The sequence below is a fragment of the Salmo salar genome, chromosome 01 (assembly GCF_965601325.2).
Source record: "Salmo salar chromosome 01, fSalSal1, whole genome shotgun sequence".
NCBI classification, from domain to species: domain Eukaryota; kingdom Metazoa; phylum Chordata; class Actinopteri; order Salmoniformes; family Salmonidae; genus Salmo; species Salmo salar.
The window spans coordinates 162,952,216-162,970,595 of record NC_138291.1 but is presented as its reverse complement, the minus strand read 5'-3'; the positions used below and the strand labels follow the sequence as shown (position 1 = coordinate 162,970,595).

The following is an 18,380-nucleotide window of genomic DNA, read 5'->3' as shown; positions in this document are numbered from 1 at the left end:
TTACGAGCTACAGATGAAGCCTTGGGCCAAACTCCCCTTTGCTCTACTCTACACAGGAGTTGGGTTCCCTTTCCTTCTACATAATGTTATTTTCTGGCTGTCTTTTTCATCCAGGTCTATGATTTCTCCCTGGCCACAGCAACCAAATATTTATTTACACAATATATGTAATCTATTGTATATAACATAACTACATTATCCTTGAGTGGACTGTGTCAGATATTTAAGGAATCCTCCATCTCATCTGGCCAACGACAGCATATGAAGAGGCAAAGCTTCTGTGTTGGTTGTTTTTACCCTCACACTCAGTAACAGCCTCTAGAGATTATGTCTGTCTGTTTTACACCTCATCTTGTTTTTTTTCTGTAGCCTTGTGACCGTGCTGATGTAGCGTCTCCTGAGCATGTGTAGACCTTTCTATCCTCTACCAGTCAATTTCTACTCACACGCGCACACACCGCACACACACATACGCAAACACATACACACGCGCACTCACACACACACACCACACACACACACATACGCAAACACATACACACGCGCACTCACACACACACACATACGCAAACATATACACACGCGCACTCACACACACACGCACAGTCTTCTACAACTAACCGTGTGGGGACACACATTCAGTCCCATTCAAAATCCTATTTTCCCTAACCCCTAACCCTAACGTGTACTCTTACCCTAACCTTAACCCGAAAACTTAACCCTAACCCTAGCTCCTAACCCTAACTCTCATTTTAACCTTAAACCCCCAAGAAATAGCATTTGACCTTGTGGGGACTAACAACATTTCCCCAGTTGGTCAAATTTTTGTTTGTTTACTATTCTTGTGGGGACTTCTGACAAGTATAGTTAAACGTGTCCACAAACACACCACACACAAACACACACACTAATCTATTTCCAGTGCCTTCATCCATTACCACCCTGCTGCTGATTCTAATAATGTGAATGTGAGGGTTAGCAGCGTTAGCTTAAGAAAGCGTGGAGACAGACCCTCCTCCGTGGTGCATCACAATCAGCAGGGTTATTATAATTGCAGTGTCTGAGATGAAGAGATGGTCTGTGACCTGCCCTGTCTCCCTCTCTATTGGATACGCTGTCTAGCCCCTCTAGTCTCTCTCTCTCCTCTCCTCTCCCTCGCTCTCTCTCTCCTCTCCCTCTCCTCTCTCCCTCTCTCCTTCTCTCTCCCTCCCTCTCTTTCTCTCTCTCTCTGGTGTACACGGTGTGTAGTCTGTGGTGACAGGGCTGTGTTGTGTCTGTGGATGTGTGTTGGGTTTAATCACAGTCAGGGGAAAGAAGGGGGGGGACTCTGGTGATCACAGAGTGGTTGCTAATAGCTGCAGCCGCTGGTTGTTCCAGGTGATGATGATGATCTGCATTAGTATTCTACACTCTAAACACCGTAGTCCTTTATTTATCGCCAAATGTGTTGTAATTAGGAACCAAGGATGTTCTCCTTGAGTGCTTTCTCTCTGTCTCTCTCTCTCTCTCTTTCTCTCTGTCTCTCTCTCTCTCTCTCTCTGTCTCTCTCTCTCTCTCTCTCTCTCTCTCTAGCTCTGTCTCTCTGTCTCTCTCTCTCTCTCTCTAGCTCTTTCTCTCTCTCTCTCTCTCTCTCTCTCTGTCTCTCTGTCTCTCTGTCTCTCTCTCTAGCTCTTTCTCTCTGTCTCTCTCTCTCTCTCTCTGTCTCTCTCTCTCTCTCTCTCTCTCTCTAGCTCTGTCTCTCTGTCTCTCTCTCTTTCTCTCTCTCTCTGTCTCTCTCTCTCTCTCTCTCTCTCTCTCTCTCTAGCTCTGTCTCTCTGTCTCTCTCTCTCTAGCTCTTTCTCTCTGTCTCTCTCTCTCTCTCTCTCTCTCTGTCTCTCTGTCTCTCTCTCTCTCTCTCTCTCTCTCTCTGTCTCTCTGTCTCTCTCTCTCTCTCTCTCTGTCTCTCTCTCTCTCTCTCTCTCTCTCTCTAGCTCTGTCTCTCTGTCTCTCTCTCTTTCTCTCTCTCTCTGTCTCTCTCTCTCTCTCTCTCTCTCTCTCTCTCTAGCTCTGTCTCTCTGTCTCTCTCTCTCTAGCTCTTTCTCTCTGTCTCTCTCTCTCTCTCTCTCTCTCTCTCTCTCTCTGTCTCTCTGTCTCTCTCTCTCTCTCTAGCTCTTTCTCTCTGTCTCTCTCTCTCTCTCTCTCTAGCTCTTTCTCTCTGTCTCTCTCTCTCTCTCTCTAGCTCTTTCTCTCTGTCTCTCTCTCTCTCTCTCTCTCGTCTCTCTCTCTCTCTCTCTAGCTCTTTCTCTCTGTCTCTCTCTCTCTCTCTAGCTCTTTCTCTCTGTCTCTCTCTCTCTCTCTAGCTCTTTCTCTCTGTCTCGATCTCTCTCTCTATCTATTTCTTGCTCCCTCTATCTCCCTCCCTCTCTCCCTCACTTTCTTTCTGAGGCTCTTTCTTTCTGTTCATCTTGGTCTTCTTTCTCTCTCTCCCTCTCTCTCCCTCTCTCTCTCTAACGCGGCCAGGGATGTCTTAGAGGATAATGGTTCAGTATCTCCGTCCACCCAGACGCCTTGGTTGTCACGGCGGTCATGCAGTGCTGTAGGGGATGACACCAAACACACACACATCACAAGATATTAAAGATGGGAGGTAATTCATTTGTGTTTATGCATGAGGAAGAGGACTTGTAATTGCTTTATCGAGAAATTAGTAATGTCCTAGAAACACAAGGTCAGAGTGCTTCTCTCCATCCCTTCATTCCTTTCTCCATCTCTTCATTCCTTTCTCCAGCCCTTCATTCCTTTCTCCATCTCTTCATTCCTTTCTCCAGCCCTTCATTCCTTTCTCCATCCCTTCATTCCTTTCTCCATCCCTTCATTCCTTTCTCCATCTCTTCATTCCTTTCTCCAGCCCTTCATTCCTTTCTCCAGCCCTTCATTCCTTTCTCCAGCCCTTCATTCCTTTCTCCATCTCTTCATTCCTTTCTCCAGCCCTTCATTCCTTTCTCCAGCCCTTCATTCCTTTCTCCAGCCCTTCCCTCAGGCAGCTTGTTCCAGTCTCTGACCCAACCAGCGTGTTAGTGCACTCACGCAGCAGTGTTAGCCACACCACACAAACAACACCAACAGGGCTTCATTGTGTTGGGGTGGCACAGAGCATCATTCTCAGCATTCACTCTCTCTTCTCGTAGCATGCCTAAACGCAGTATACATTCTACTCTTCTCCATCCGCCGAGGAAGATGGAGCCTCGTCTCATAGTAGAGGCTATTTACAAACAGGACCCATGGACTTCTGGGAACGATTCTTTTGGCAGATAGAGCTCAGCTGGCCACAGCAAACAGGAAACATCATCTTCTGCTGTTAGTGTTTCTGTTGTACTGTCCTGGAGGGAAACCAAGCTAATGGATGGTATTAAGTGGCTCTTCATCCACAGGAGCAGACAATGGGATGACAAATTCACACTCCCTCTCTCTTCTATCTCTCTATCCCTCCATCCTCCCCTTCTTCCCTGCGTCGCCCTCGAGTAGCAGAGTTCTCATTCTTTAATTAGATGAAGTGTAAACATCCCCTCTTCTCTTCTGTCTCAGCGCTGAATTTGGTCTTCATGGGGCAGCAGCACTGCTAGTCTGTATGATTCATTGCTTAAAACCACGTGCTGCTTCGTGCCATCTCACACACAAAAACACACACCCTGCAAATTAGAGTCTCAGGGCACAAGTTGGTTTTCTTGTCAGACAGCTACTGAGTCTTTAACAGGTTGTAGTTGTTATTGTTAATAGTGAGTGAGATAAGAGTAAGGTTCAAATCAAATCAAATGTTATTTGTCACATACAATACGAATGCAACAGGTGTAGACTTTATCGTGAAATGCTTAGTTACGAGCCCTTTCCCAACAATGCAGTTAAAAAGTAAGAAATAGTAAATTTAGCGCTGTCCAATCTGCAGCAACTGCATGATGCTATCGCATCAGCATGGACCAACATCCCTGTGGAATGTTTCTGACACCTTGCAGAACGCCCCAGATAATTCAGGATGTTCTGGAGGCAAAGGGGGGTCCGACCCAGTACTAGATGGGGTGTACCTAATAAACTGCATTTACCTAATAAACTGCATATACAAATGTAAGCAAGGTTTGCAATGATTATGTTTTATCCAAATATTATATCCGTTTGGGCTATCTTGAGGGTCAATTTGCCATCTACAAATGATTTGTAATTATGTTCCGTCCTCCCTGACCATCCGCTCAAGAAAAAATAGGCCCATGGCTGAATATAGTTGATGATCCCTGGTATAGTATGTGTGAGTGTATGGGTAGAGTTCAGTGAAGAGGAGTCAGTACAATAAAAAAAGGTGGTCATTGCAAATAGTCCGTGTGGCCATTTGATTAACTGTTCAGCAGTCTTATGGCTTGGGGGTAGAAGCTGTTCAGGAGCCTTTTGGTCTAGAACAGTCTATGACTTGGGTGACTGGAGTCTTTGACAACTTTTAGGGCCTTCCTCTGACACCGCCTGGTATAGATGTCCTGGATGACAGGGAGCTCGGCCCCAGAGAAGTACTGGGCCGTACACACAACACTCTGTAGCACCTTGCTGTCGGATGCCAATAAGTTGCCATACCAAGTGGGGTTGCAGCCAGTCAAGATGCTCTCAATGGTGCAGTAGTAGAACCTTTTGAGGATCTTAGGGCCCATTCCAAATATTTTCAGCCTCCTGAGGGGGAAGAGGCGTTGTCGTGCCCTCTTAATGACTGTGTTGATGTGTTTGGACCATGATAGGTCCTTAGTGATGTGGACACCGAGGAACTTGAAACTCTCGACCCGCTCCACTACAGCCCCGTCGATGTGAATGGGGGCGTGCTCGGCCCTCCATTTCCTGTAGTCCACAATCAGCTTCTTTGTCTTGCTGACGTTGAGGGAGAGGTTGCTGTCCTGGCACCACACTGCCAGGTCTCTGACCTCCTCCCTGTATGCTGTCTCATCGTCGACGGTGATCAGGCCTACCACCATCGTGTCATCTGCAAATTTAAGGATGGTGTTGGAGTCGTGCGCGGGAATGACAAAAAGGAGTGATGAGAGAAGAATTGGGAGTGATAGAGGAGAGAGGAAGAGGGAGACCTAGAGGGACAGATTCCATTGATTGGCAGCTTGAGTTTCACCTTGCAGTCAGAGCTGGAACTGGGGAGGGGAACAGCAGCGGACTGCAGGGGAAAGAACCCGTCCAAATGATTCATACCTTCGTAGAAGTCACAACTGGCACCATATCTAAGAAACAAATACACAACCACACACACACCATGCACATTTACAAAACAACAAACATACAGTACACCCCAAGGTACACACGCACACACACACACACACACACCACACACACACACACACACACACACACACACACACACACACACACACACACACACACACACACACACACACACACACACACACACACACACACACACACACACACACATGGCTTCCCCCCCATATCTGCAGGGTGCTGATGATATTGGGTGAAAGCCGTACTCCAACTATCGAGAGGGAGAGGGAAGGGGGGTGGAGGAAGGGAGGGGGAGGGAGGAAGAGGGGGGAGGGAGAGATGGAAGGTTGATAGAGGAGAGAGGGGGGGAGTGGTTCCTGTCCCAGCCCGGGGCTGTTAAGCCAGGGTTATTGATCGGACGAATCGTTGATGTAATCTCTCTTACCCCCTGTTTTCTACAGCGTTATCACTGCAATTCCCAAAAGCCAGAACGCCATTGTCCTTGTCTTCACTCCTTTATTGGAAAGGCTTCCTGTCTTGACTATGGGGGTTTATGGTGTACACTATTACACCCTATGCACACCAGTGTGTCTCCTCCCCTAAAGCTATTGAATAATCAAACAGGGTCAACCACATACAAGGACGGGCCAATTTAAAGAGCATGGACGTGGTGGAGGAAAATGCCAAGACACTCTCTCTCTCTCTCTCCCTCCCTCTACCCCACATTATCCCTAAGATGAGGCTGATTTGAGGCAACTGGTGAGAAAGGTCATTTTAGTTGGCTCTCACTCCTGCATTTCTCTGCCTCATTTTGCCATGGAAACACCTTACAGAAAGAGAGACAGATCTGCATGCATCAACACGGGAATGAAGGACTTCTTTTGTCTTCTTCTTAACGAGGGCTGTTCTGTACTGGGCTGTTCTGTACTTACCTGTGATAACCACTTCATGTGACACTCCAATACAAACACGGGAACGGAATGTGTTCTGTTGGTTAGGGTCTGTTCAGGTTTGTGTGTGTACTTAATCATTATTTGGGTGCTATTTGTCCTGTAACACACTTATACAAGTGTGTAATGGAAATGTGTTTCTTTCAGTAAGCCCTGTCCATCCCACTGCCTTACAGTCACATATGACATCAAAGATAGGGTGTATGTGACAGCCGCAGGGAGTGCTGTCCAAGTCCTGATTTCTCCAGCTATTTGTTCTGTAGCCAGCTCCTGTGCATGTTGCCATGTGCAGTAATACTCTGTTTGTTCTATTAACAGTCTTGTTCTTCTGTGACATGATGCCTCTTTTCAGACATGATGCCTCTTTTCAGACATGATGCCTCTGTTCAGACATGATGCCTCTGTTCAGACATGATGCCTCTTTTCAGACATGATGCCTCTGTTCAGACATGATGCCTCTGTTCAGACATGATGCCTCTGTTCAGACATGATGCCTCTGTTCAGACATGATGCCTCTGTTCAGACATGATGCCTCTGTTCAGACATGATGCCTCTGTTCAGACATGATGCCTCTGTTCAGACATGATGCCTCTTGTTCAGACATGATGCCTCTTTTCAGACATGATGCCTCTTGTTCAGACATGATGCCTCTGTTCAGACATGATGCCTCTGTTCAGACATGATGCCTCTTTTCAGACATGATGCTTCTGTTCAGACATGATAATTCTGTTCAGACATGATGCCTCTGTTCAGACATGATGCCTCTTCAGACATGATGCCTCTGTTCAGACATGATGCCTCTGTTCATTCATGATGCCTCTGTTCAGACATGATGCCTCTGTTCAGACATGATGCCTCTGTTCAGACATGATGCCTCTGTTCAGACATGATGCCTCTGTTCAGACATGATGCCTCTGTTCAGACATGATGCCTCTTTTCAGACATGATGCCTCTTGTTCAGACATGATGCCTCTGTTCAGACATGATGCCTCTTGTTCAGACATGATGCCTCTGTTCAGACATGATGCCTCTTGTTCAGACATGATGCCTCTGTTCAGACATGATGCCTCTGTTCAGACATGATGCCTCTTCAGACATGATGCCTCTGTTCAGACATGATGCCTCTGTTCAGACATGATGCCTCTGTTCCTCTGAGTATCTCTAGGGGGGAGGGAGGGGTACATCCCAGGAAGAGTGGTTTCTGTGGCATTTCAACCTTTGTCCTCAGGGATTTGTTGTTGTTCAGTTTTGATCGAGTGACTCTTCATTGGAAGGAGAAACAAGAAACACTTTCGCTCCAACAAGCAAGCGCACACACACGTACGCATACTCACACACACCACACACACCACACACACACACACACACACACACACACACACACACACACACACACACACACACACACCACACACACACACACACACACACACACACACACACACACACACACACACACACACACACACACAAACACACACTCTATCTCTGATGTTATTTGTGGCTGTAAGGTGGTGGGATGGACAGGGCTTTATGAGTTTTGCTGCCAGGTAAGACAGTCTGCAGGGTTACTCTCATCTGCAGGGTAACTCTCATCTGCTGGAGTTTGATGTCTTGTACTCCCCTTCCCTTCCTCTCCCCCTTCCAACCTTCCCTTTAATATCTCTCATGTGTTGAGCTGTCTTCTCCCACTCCCTCCCTCCTCAGTCCCTCCTCAGTCCCTCCCTCCCTCCCTCCCTCCCTCCCTCCCTCCCTCCCTCCCTCCCTCCCTCCCTCCCTCCCTCCCTCCCTACCTCCCTCCTCCTCCACTCCCTCCTCACTCCCTCCTCCGTCCCTCCCTCCTCTCTCCCTCCTCTCTCCCTCCCTCCCTCCTCAGTCCCTACCTCCTCTCTCCCTCCTCTCTCCCTCCCTCCCTCCCTCCTCCCTCCCTCCCTCCTCTCTCCCTCTCTCCAACCCTCCTCTCTCCCTCCCTCCCTCCTCTCTCCCTCTCTCCAACCCTCCTCTCGCCCTCCCTCCTCGCTCCCTCCTGTCTCTCTGTAGGAGGGGTGGTGGTGGTAGTGAGTTATAGTCTGGGTGATGGGATGTGACAGTAATATAGAAAGTGTTCCACTTTTACTTATTAGCACTGACGCGAGGGAGGGTGGCGGAGGAGAAAGAGAGCGAGGGAGGGAGTGGGGTAGAGAGTGAGGAGTAACTGACCCAACATTAAGGAAATCTTTGACTATGTATAGACTCAGTGAGCATAGCCTTGCTATTGAGAAAGGCCGCCGTAGGCAGACCTGGCTCTCGCGAGAAGACAAGCTATGTGCACACTGCCCACAAAATGAGGTGGAAACTGGGCTGCACTTCCTAACCTCCTGCCAAATGTATGACCATATTAGAGACACATATTTCCCTCAGATCACACAGACCCACAAATAATTCAAAAACAAATCAAACATTGATAAACTCCCATATCTGTTAGGTGAAATACTGCAGTGTGCTAGAACAATGTGCATAGCTGATAATATAAAACTTGAAATGTCTTTGTTTTTGAAATCTTAGTGAGTGCAATGTTTACTGATAAATGCAAATCATTTTTTGTTGATGTTGTTTTGTGTCTTCTCTCTTTTGTTTGTTTATTTCACTTGCTTTGGCAATGTAAACACATTTCCCATGCCAATAAAGCCCCTTTGAATTGAATTGATAGAGATGGAAAGAGAGAGAGGGGTGGAGGGCAGACAGAGGAGGGGGAGAGAGAGAGAGGGTGGGGTGGAGAGATGTATAGAGAGGGGTGGAGGCTGGAGGAGAGATCATAATTGGGCTGACATTCTGCCGGGTAAAGAAAAGAGAAGAAGAACTTTCAGTCTAATGATGGACCGGGTGGCTGCCCATTCACGCAGGAAAGGGTCAAATTATTGTGCTCAGCAAATGGAAGGGAGTTTTCACTTTCACACAGTTTTTGCTTCACTCTCGTGTGTGTGTGTGTGTGTGTGTGTGGTAACAGAAAGCCTCTCTTATTGCTGCACATCAAGCTCTGATTGGCTTCCAGCTGCTAGGCTTTGATTAGCTGGGATAACAGGCTCAGAACTACAGAACCTGTCTGAGTTGAGCACCCCCCTCTCTCTTTCTCTTATTTCTCTCTGATTCACTTTCTCTCTCTCTTTTCTCCCTCTGTCTCCTCTCCTTTCCTCTCTCCTTTTCTCTCTTTCTCTCTCTGTCTCTGTCTCTCTCTTCTTCTCTATATCTCTCTCTTTCTTTCTCTGTCTCTGTCTCACTCTTCTTTTCTCTCTCTCGCTCTCGCTCTCTCTCGCTCTCTCTCTCTCCTCTCACTACATCTGTTTCTTCTCTCTTGTCCTCACCCTGCTGGGCTGCTCTGATTAACTAGATGTTCAGGGACTTCACAGCTCTGTTTCCAGCATGAACAAAAAGTGACTAAACTCCAAGAGATGAAATCTAACTGTAAGCATGTCTTCCTCTAACGTTAAGATCATTTTTAGAGAGTGGTGATGTATCATTACTTCCTATATGTTCCACTCACACTGAGTAACAATCAAATCAAAATTGTATTTGTCACATGCTTCATCACATTTGTCGTGCACATTTGTCACATTCTTCGTGCATGTAGATAATAAGTCAAAACAAGTTACAGCAAAAAAGGTCAATGCAGATAGTCCGGGTGGCTATTGGTTAACTATTTAACTAACTATTTAGCAGTCATGGTATTTTTGGGGTATTTTATTAGGATCCCCATTTGCTGTTGCAAAAGCAGCAGCTACTCTTCCTGGGGTCTAAACAGAACATGACATAATACAGAATGACATACAGAACATCAATAGACAAGAACAGCTCAAAGACAGAATTACATTTAAAAAAATGAAAAGGCACACGTAGCCTACATATCAATGCATACACACAAACTAAAGCTGTTCAGGGTCCTGTTGGCTCCAGACTTGGTGCATCGGTACCAGACCATAGGTACCACTTGCCATGCAGTAGCAGAGAGAACAGTCTATTACTCGGGTGGCTGGAGTCTTTGACAATTTTTGGGGCCTTCCTCTGATACCGCCTGGTGTCGAGGTCCTGGATGGCAGGGAGCTCGGCCCCGTGATGTACTGGGCCGTACGCACTACCCTCTGTAGCGCCTTGCGGTTGGATGCCAAGCAGTTGCCATACTGTACCAAGCGGTGATGCAGCCAGTTAACCAGCTCTCAGTGGTGCAGCTGTAGAACTTCTTGAGGATCTGGGGCCCATGCCAAATATTTTCAGCCTCCTGAGGGGGAAGAGGTGCTGTCGTGCCCTCTTCACAACTGTGTTGGTGTGTGTGGATCATGATAGATCCTTAGTGATGTGGACACAGAGGAACTTGAAGCTCTCGACCCGCTCCACTACAGCCCCGTCGATGTGATTGGGGGCTTGCTTGGCCCTCTGTTTCCTGTAGTCCACGATCAGCTCCTTTGTCTTGCTGACGTTGAGGGAGAGGTTGTTGTCTCTGACCTCCTCCCTATAGGCTGTCTCATCGTTGTCGGTGATCAGACCTACCACCGTCATGTCCATCAGCAAACTTAATGATGGTGTTGGAGTCGTATGAGGCCACACAGTCGTGGGTGAACAGGGAGCACAGGAGGGGACTGAGCACGCACCACAAACCATTTAGCCATCCCCCATCAGCAGTCATGTGCCCTCTGCTTGTCCAGTAACATTTTCCTGGGATGGCTTGGTTGATCCTGAATGGATTTTGTTGTTCCATATTGCCTTTGCTGTGTGCGTACGTCCATGTGCATCCCAGATAATACAGACTCCTCCGTGCCTGCATCAGAGGAATGAGGACAACCCATTATCACAGTGTGAAGCAGTAATCACACCACTATGGGCTGGGCTTGGCACTGTGACACACACACACACACACACACACACACACACACACACACACACACACACACACACACACACACACACACACACACACACACACACACACACACACACACACACACACACACACCACACACACACACACACACACACACACAGTGCTAATGGGTATAGAAATGTCCTTGTGTTTCCTGTCAGGTTTATTTCAACATTAACCAGACTGTCACCATGTGCAGAATGCTGATGAGATGTATGACTATCTTAAGAGTGTTTTTTATATTGTTTACTTATTTTTCAGTTGACAGTAAACTATTATGTTGTTTTAGGCAGGATATAATATTGTTATTGCTTTGCTTGTTTTAGAAATTATAGCAATTTGCTTGAAAATCAGTATTTGTATACATTTATCCCCAGCATTGCTTCGACCGTTAAGAGTTTCAGTGTCATCTCAACTAGTTTTCTCTTCCTGTTTTACTGTAGGACTTCCTGACAGACCTGATGATGTCAGAGGTGGACCGGTGTGGGGAGAACGAGCACCTGATCTTCAGAGAGAACACGCTGGCCACCAAGGCTATAGAGGAGTACCTCAAACTAGTGGGGCAGAAGTACCTACAGGATGCACTCGGTGAGTGAGTCTCTCTCTCTCTCTCTCTCTCTCTCTCTCTCTCTCTCTCTCTCTCTCTCTCTCTCTCTCTCTCTCTCTCTCTCTCTCTCTCTCTCCAGGAGAGGACATACAAAGCTATTGGTGTGTGTAGTTAGAGGAGATGTGATCTGCTGTACAGAAGAGGATGAGATATGGTAGAGATGGTCTTTGAATTCAGGGCTGTAGAGATGACTGCTCCAGTCTGGGATGTTTTCCTCCAGCACAGCCCACTCTGGAAGATGGAAGGAAAAATCAAATAAATACTATTTATCTCTCCTGGTTTGAAGTCTTCACACTGACTGGCCTCTCTGTAGACTCTTCTTTCTCACTCAAGTCAACTCAATTCAAAGGGCTTTAGTGGATTGAGAAGCATATGTTTACATTGCCAAAGCAAATGGAATAGACAATAAACAAAAGGGAAATCAACAAGGGAAACATTAGTAAATATTACTCTCACTCTCTTTCTTTATCTTTCTGTCACTCAGCCCTCTTTTTCCACTCTCTCTCCATCCATCCATGCTTAATACAGAGACATTGTGTGTGTTATCGTAAGCAATCAAAACTTGCTCTGGGTCATTAGGCCATGTTTACTGAGCTGTAATTAAGGTCAGAGGTCATTGAGCTGTAGTGGAGGTCAAAGGGCAGAGAAGGCCTCAGGGCTGGTAGACACAACACTCCTAGCCCCTGACCCCAGAGACTGGACATGGTGTCTACACAGAACTAAGTGCCTCTCTTTCTTTTCTCTCTCTCTCTTTCCCCCGCCCCCCTCTCTTTCTCTCTCTCTCTCTCGCTCTCTCTCTCTCTCTCTCTCTCTCTCTCTCTCTCTCTCTCTCTCTCTCTTCCCTTTCACTATCTCCCTCTCTCTCTCTCTCTCTCTCTCTCTCTCTCTCTCTCTCTCTCTCTCTCTCTCTCTGTCTCTCTCTCTCTCTTTCCCTTTCACTATCTCCCTCTCTCTCCCTCTTTTGCTTTCTCTCTCTCTCACCCTCTCTCACTCTACCACAAGGTAAGACCAAGGTTAGTCCAGTGTTGTGTTAGTGTTGGCTGTGGTCCTGGCTATAAGCCTGGTGCATGTTGATGTGTTTACCTCATCCAGGAAACGTACACAGCAGCAGTTTTATCTACAGAAAAGCACATTGTCTCTCTATTTCCCTCTCCCTCCATCTCTCTCTCTCCATCTCTCTCTTTCCCCTCCCACTCTCATTTATCTCTCTGTGCACAGATCTAATATCAGTGCAATAATGTTGTGTGTGTGTGTGTGTGTGTGTGTGTGTGTGTGTGTGTGTGTGTGTGTGTGTGTGTGTGTGTGTGTGTGTGTGTGTGTGTGTGTGTGTGTGTGTGTGTGTGTGTGTGTGTGTGTGTGTGTGTGTGTGTGTCTATATCTCTCAGGGTTGAGTTAAGAATATATTGGAGCCTTAGTGAATAATGCATGTGTGTTTTTCTTGGAGTTAATGTGCTTTGAAGCCTGGGTGAATAATAGAACGCCTTGTCACTACAGAAGATTGACCGCTTCCGGTCTGGTCCGGTCTGGTCTGGTCTGGTCCGGTCTGGTCTGCCATGAAGGGGCAACAAAACAACGACCAGGGGGAAGAGAGGGAGAGGGGGAGAAGGAGAGAGAAGGAGAGGGAGAGAGAGAGAATCACTTTTCCTTTCTGATCATCTCAATAACAAACAGTACAGGGGAAATGATTACACCTTATCACTGACAAACTGAGAGTAAGATCTTGTTTCTATAGTCTTAACATGGACAGGTAGAGCCGCAAATCAGACATCCTCTAATCCCCTCTCGCTCTCTCTCATCTCTCATCTCTCTTTCCCTCTCTCTCATCTCTCATCTCTCTTTCCCTCTCTCTCATCTCTCTTTCCCTCTCTCTCATCTAGCTTTCCCTCTCTCTCATCTCTCATCTCTCTTTCCCTCTCTCTCATCTCTCATCTCTCTTTCCCTCTCTCTCATCTCTCTTTCCCTCTCTCTCATCTCTCTTTCCCTCTCTCTCATCTCTCATCTCTCTTTCCCTCTCTCTCATCTCTCACCTCTCACTCTCTCTTCACATGGGAAGGACAAAGTTGACAGGAAGAGGGGAAGGGTTTGTGGAATGTTGATGGAGCGTTGTTCTAACGTTGTTTATGTTGTCGTTACCTCGTCTGGTACATTGACTGAGATGGAGAACATGAACATCAGTCATCAGTCATGGTGTATTATCTGGGACGGCCCTGGCCCCTATTGTTGGTTGACTTATTATTGTCATTGGATAGTTGGCGATAGTCTGAAGTTCATGTCTTGCTTATGGAAAGCTGTTATGGTGTGATGTCTTGAATGGAGACACAGTCATTCATTCAGTGTTTCAGTATCACTGTAATTAAAAGGCCGGACACCATTGTCCTTCCATCTCAGAGGTCCTTGAGGGACAACAGAAAAGTGAGCCTCCTAGTGGACAATTATTATAACTACCTCCAGCAACAAACACATTCACCGTTGATTCTCTTATCGGCTAATGATGATAATGACTCTGTACTTTACTGTACTGTACTGTTTGCTCTTAGCTTGTGTGTGTATGTGTGTGTGTGTGTGTGTGTGTGTGTGTGTGTGTGTGTGTGTGTGTGTGTGTGTGTGTGTGTGTGTGTGTGTGTGTGTGTGTGTGTGTGTGTGTGTGTGTGTGTGTGTGTGTGTGTGTGTGTGGAGGCTGCTGAGGGGAGGACGGCTCATGGAAACCATGTGTTTGATGTATTTGATACCATTCCACCTCTTCCTCTTCAGCCAAACTAGGGAGTTTTTCCTAGGGAGTTTTTCCTAGCCACCGTGCTTCTACATCTGCATTGCTTGCTGTTTGGGGTTTTATACTGGGTTTGTGTACAGCACTTTGTGACATCGGCTGATGCAAAAAGGACTTTATAAGTACATTTTATTGATTACCACGAGCCCGTCCACCCCATTTAAAGAGCTACCAACCTCCTGTGGTATGTGTGTGTGTGTGGGGAGGTCGGGGGCTGGTTCTTCTATGTCCCACGTCCCCATGAGGACAAAGGCTATTTTAGGCTTAGGTTTAGGGTTAGGTTTAGGGTTAAGGTAAGATGTTAGTGGTTGGGTTTAGGATTAGGAGTTAGGTTTAGGGTTAGGGTAATGGTTAAGGGTTAGGGAAAATAGGATTTTTAATGGAAATACATTTAGGTCCCACTTAGGATAGAATAACAAAACATGTGTGTTCGGTGAGTTAACTGAATGTTTCTGTCTGACTGTGTCTCTCTCTCCCTGTGTTGTAGCTGAGTTGACTGAATGTTAGTGTCTGACTGTGTCTCTCTCTCCCTGTGTTGTAGCTGAGTTAACTGAATGTTAGTGTCTGACGTGTCTTTCTCTCCCTGTGTTGTAGCTGAGTTAACTGAATGTTAGTGTCTGACGTGTCTTTCTCTCCCTGTGTTGTAGCTGAGTTGACTGAATGTTAGAGTCTGACGTGTCTTTCTCTCCCTGTGTTGTAGCTGAGTTGACTGAATGTTAGTGTCTGACGTGTCTTTCTCTCCCTGTGTTGTAGGTGAGTTTATCAAGGCGTTGTATGAGTCAGATGAGAACTGTGAGGTGGACCCGTCCAAGTGTTCGTCCAATGACCTGCAGGAGCACCAGAGCAACCTGAAGATGTGCTGTGAGCTGGCCTTCTGCAAGATCATCAACTCCTACTGGTAACTTCTGGGACACCACCCACAATGCATTACCAATAATATGTGTTGTTACCATGTGTTTATAAATTCATACCATAGTGATATGGCCATTGGTGAACATTCCGCCAATGCTTTCAGAGCTTACTGTTAGCTGTTCTATAGTTCCTAAATTCACCTGTTCAAACAGCAATAAAGTATAGCTCTCTGTAGCTCTCTGTAATATGAGAGTGAAAATAAATAGGTGTGTGGAAAGTGTACCTACCTCCATATTGCCGTTAACACCTCTTTTCCCTCCCCCTGCAGTGTGTTTCCACGGGAACTCAAGGAGGTGTTTGCATCGTGGCGACAGGAGTGCAGTAGCCGGGGGCGACCGGACATCAGCGAGCGTCTGATCAGTGCGTCTCTGTTCCTGCGTTTCCTGTGTCCGGCCGTTATGTCCCCGTCGCTTTTCAACCTGATGCAGGAATACCCTGATGACCGCACCGCACGCACACTCACACTCATCGCCAAGGTCACGCAGAACCTGGCCAACTTCGCCAAGTGAGTGTGTGTGTGTGTTTATGGAGTGTGTGTATTGGTGCTGAGTGTGTGTGTGTGTGTTTGAGAGAGAGTATGTGTTCTATATACTCAACCTATCTCTCTCTCCCTCCCTCCCTATCTCTCTTGCGCTCTCTTTCTCTCTCTCTCTCTCTCTCTCTCTCTCTCTCTCTCCCTCCCTCCCCTCCCGCCACTACCTCCCCCTCCCTCCCTCCCTCCCTCCCTCCCTCCCTCCCTCCCTCCCTCCCTCCTCCCTCCCTCCCTCCATCTCTCCTAGGTTTGGCAGTAAGGAGGAGTACATGTCCTTTATGAACCAGTTCCTGGAACATGAGTGGACCAACATGCAGCGCTTCCTGCTGGAGATCTCTAACCCAGAGACCATCTCTAATACGGCAGGGTTTGAAGGTTACATAGACCTGGGACGGGAGCTGTCCACCCTGCACAACCTGCTGTCAGAGGTCGTCTCTACCATGGACCAGGTAGGGCTGACCAGGCAATGACAACTAATACAATGGACATAGTAGTCATCACATGACATATACAGTATACTGTATAGGGACAGGAGCTTTTTCCAAGACTCCAGGTCCCAAGTTTTTCCTGACTATGTTACCTGATTAGGATAAATTCCAGGTCCCTAGTTGTAACCTCTATAACTAGCCTGGAGTTTTCCCCTGGTCAGGTCATGAAGTCAGGACTAAATACATAATAATATTATCAGCACTGCCATTCTGCATTTAGTAATGTACTGCGTGCAGTAGCATGTTAACCTAACTAGATTCAATAATGTGTACAACATGCTATTGCTTACATAATACAACTACTGCTGTGAGACTGAGTGCTCTATTGGAATGCTCTGAGGAGGGCCTGGGAGGACATAGATATAAAACACTATGTTTATGTGGGAGGCATCCAAATGGATTTGCAGGGACACCTAGTGCATTAGCCATGGTTCCGCATGGGGATCCATCCCAGCGTGTTAATTACTAGGTATATCGGGGGCAAAGCCCATAGACTCTGTGTGCTGCATCCCATCCTCACTGAGGACAGCACTCCCGTCCGTCTCCAACCAAAATCAAGTCCTTCCTTCCAGGCTCTGAGGCCTGCCAGTTTCATTATTCAGACTGAAGGACATAATCAGAGGGAGATTAGCTCTCTGTAATGGAAAAAGAATACCCCATCCAGGCTCACTGTCTGATACAGGCACAGGGAGGTCTCTACTGATATCCAAGGTTTAAGTCAGTGCATGTAAAAGTTGCAAAATTGCCACATGAATGCTTGAATGGCTTCAAACAGTAGAGTAGAAAACTCTGAAGATTGCCATGAATACAAAGCTTAACAGTGAACCTAAGTAGAAGGACGTTTGCCCCAGACAAGGCCAGTCATGCATCTCCCATACTGCCCCGCCCTAATGAGTTATTAGGTTTGGAAAGGATTAAAGCTGATCCTAGACCTGTGTCCAAAAGCCTCAACCTCTCACAGAGCTACCATGACCCCTGACCCCATCTCTGACCTTGAACCCCTCTTTAACCCTCGAGAGTTCCGCCTCCAAGCTAGGCCCCCTACCCAGGATCCTCCGGGAGGTGAACACAGCGCTGACCAACCCGTCCAGCATGACCATGAACATGACCGCTCCGTCCTCCTCTGACCGTATGGGGTCACCGCCCAATGCCGGGGCAGGCTGCAGCATCTCCACCGGCCTACAGAAGATGGTCATCGACAATGACCTTTCAGGGTAAGGACAGGGTTTGGAATAAAAGAAAGGGAATGTGGGTGGGGTAAGGGTTAAGAAGAACAAGAACAGATAAGTCTAGGGGTATGGGTAAGGACAGGGTAAGGGTTAGGAAGGACAAGAACAGATAAGTCTAGGGGTATGGGTAAGGACAGGGTAAGGGTTAGGAAGAACAAGAACAGATAAGTCTAGGGGTATGGGTAAGGACAGGGTAAGGGTTAGGAAGAACAAGAACAGATAAGTCTAGGGGTATGGGTAAGGACAGGGTAAGGGTTAGGAAGAACAAGAACAGATAAGTCTAGGGGTATGGGTAAGGAACAGGGTAAGGGTTAGGAAGAACAAGAACAGATAAAGCTAGGGGTATGGATAAGAACAGGGTAAGGGTTAGGAAGAACAAAAAGGAAAGGGTATAGGTAAGCATGGTTAAGGGGGTTTTCTCATTTGGGCAAAAGTCTGTCCTCCATCCTCTCTCCTCCGTCCTCTCCCCTCCGTCCTCTCTCCTCTGTGACCCAGAAAGCGATAAGTGGTTGAGTGGTCGAGGAGTGTGTCAGTTCGTTAGTAGGCAAACGGAAGACGGTCCTCCTCTCCTCTATAGCCTCCTTTTGGCGAGGAAGCACAAGTGTTTTGATATCTGCCACACCCTCTTTGAATCAGCTTTGTATTTTTTAAGGAGAAAACCCTGCACACGTTTCAAAAAACCATATGGTACTTATGGTTTTATCTATAAATGTCTGGCACAACTAACTTATTTTGTTTTTATCACTTTACACTTTTATTTGGGGATCCA

The 18,380-nt window shown here is 46.9% G+C and overlaps 1 protein-coding gene across 9 annotated transcripts in view; it reads left to right on the top strand.

Annotated features, from left to right (window-relative positions):
- The window catches only part of LOC106568602 (disabled homolog 2-interacting protein), a 242,985-nt gene that overhangs the window by 200,236 nt on the left and 24,369 nt on the right, over positions 1-18,380 (top strand). For all 9 annotated transcript variants that reach the window (XM_014139089.3, XM_014139084.3, XM_014139105.3 and 6 more), the window contains 5 exons: positions 11,520-11,664; positions 15,204-15,348; positions 15,631-15,867; positions 16,142-16,343; positions 17,400-17,596. In XM_014139089.3, coding sequence (XP_013994564.1) covers positions 11,520-11,664; positions 15,204-15,348; positions 15,631-15,867; positions 16,142-16,343; positions 17,400-17,596 — 926 coding nt within the window. The remainder of the gene's footprint in view (positions 1-11,519; positions 11,665-15,203; positions 15,349-15,630; positions 15,868-16,141; positions 16,344-17,399; positions 17,597-18,380) is intronic.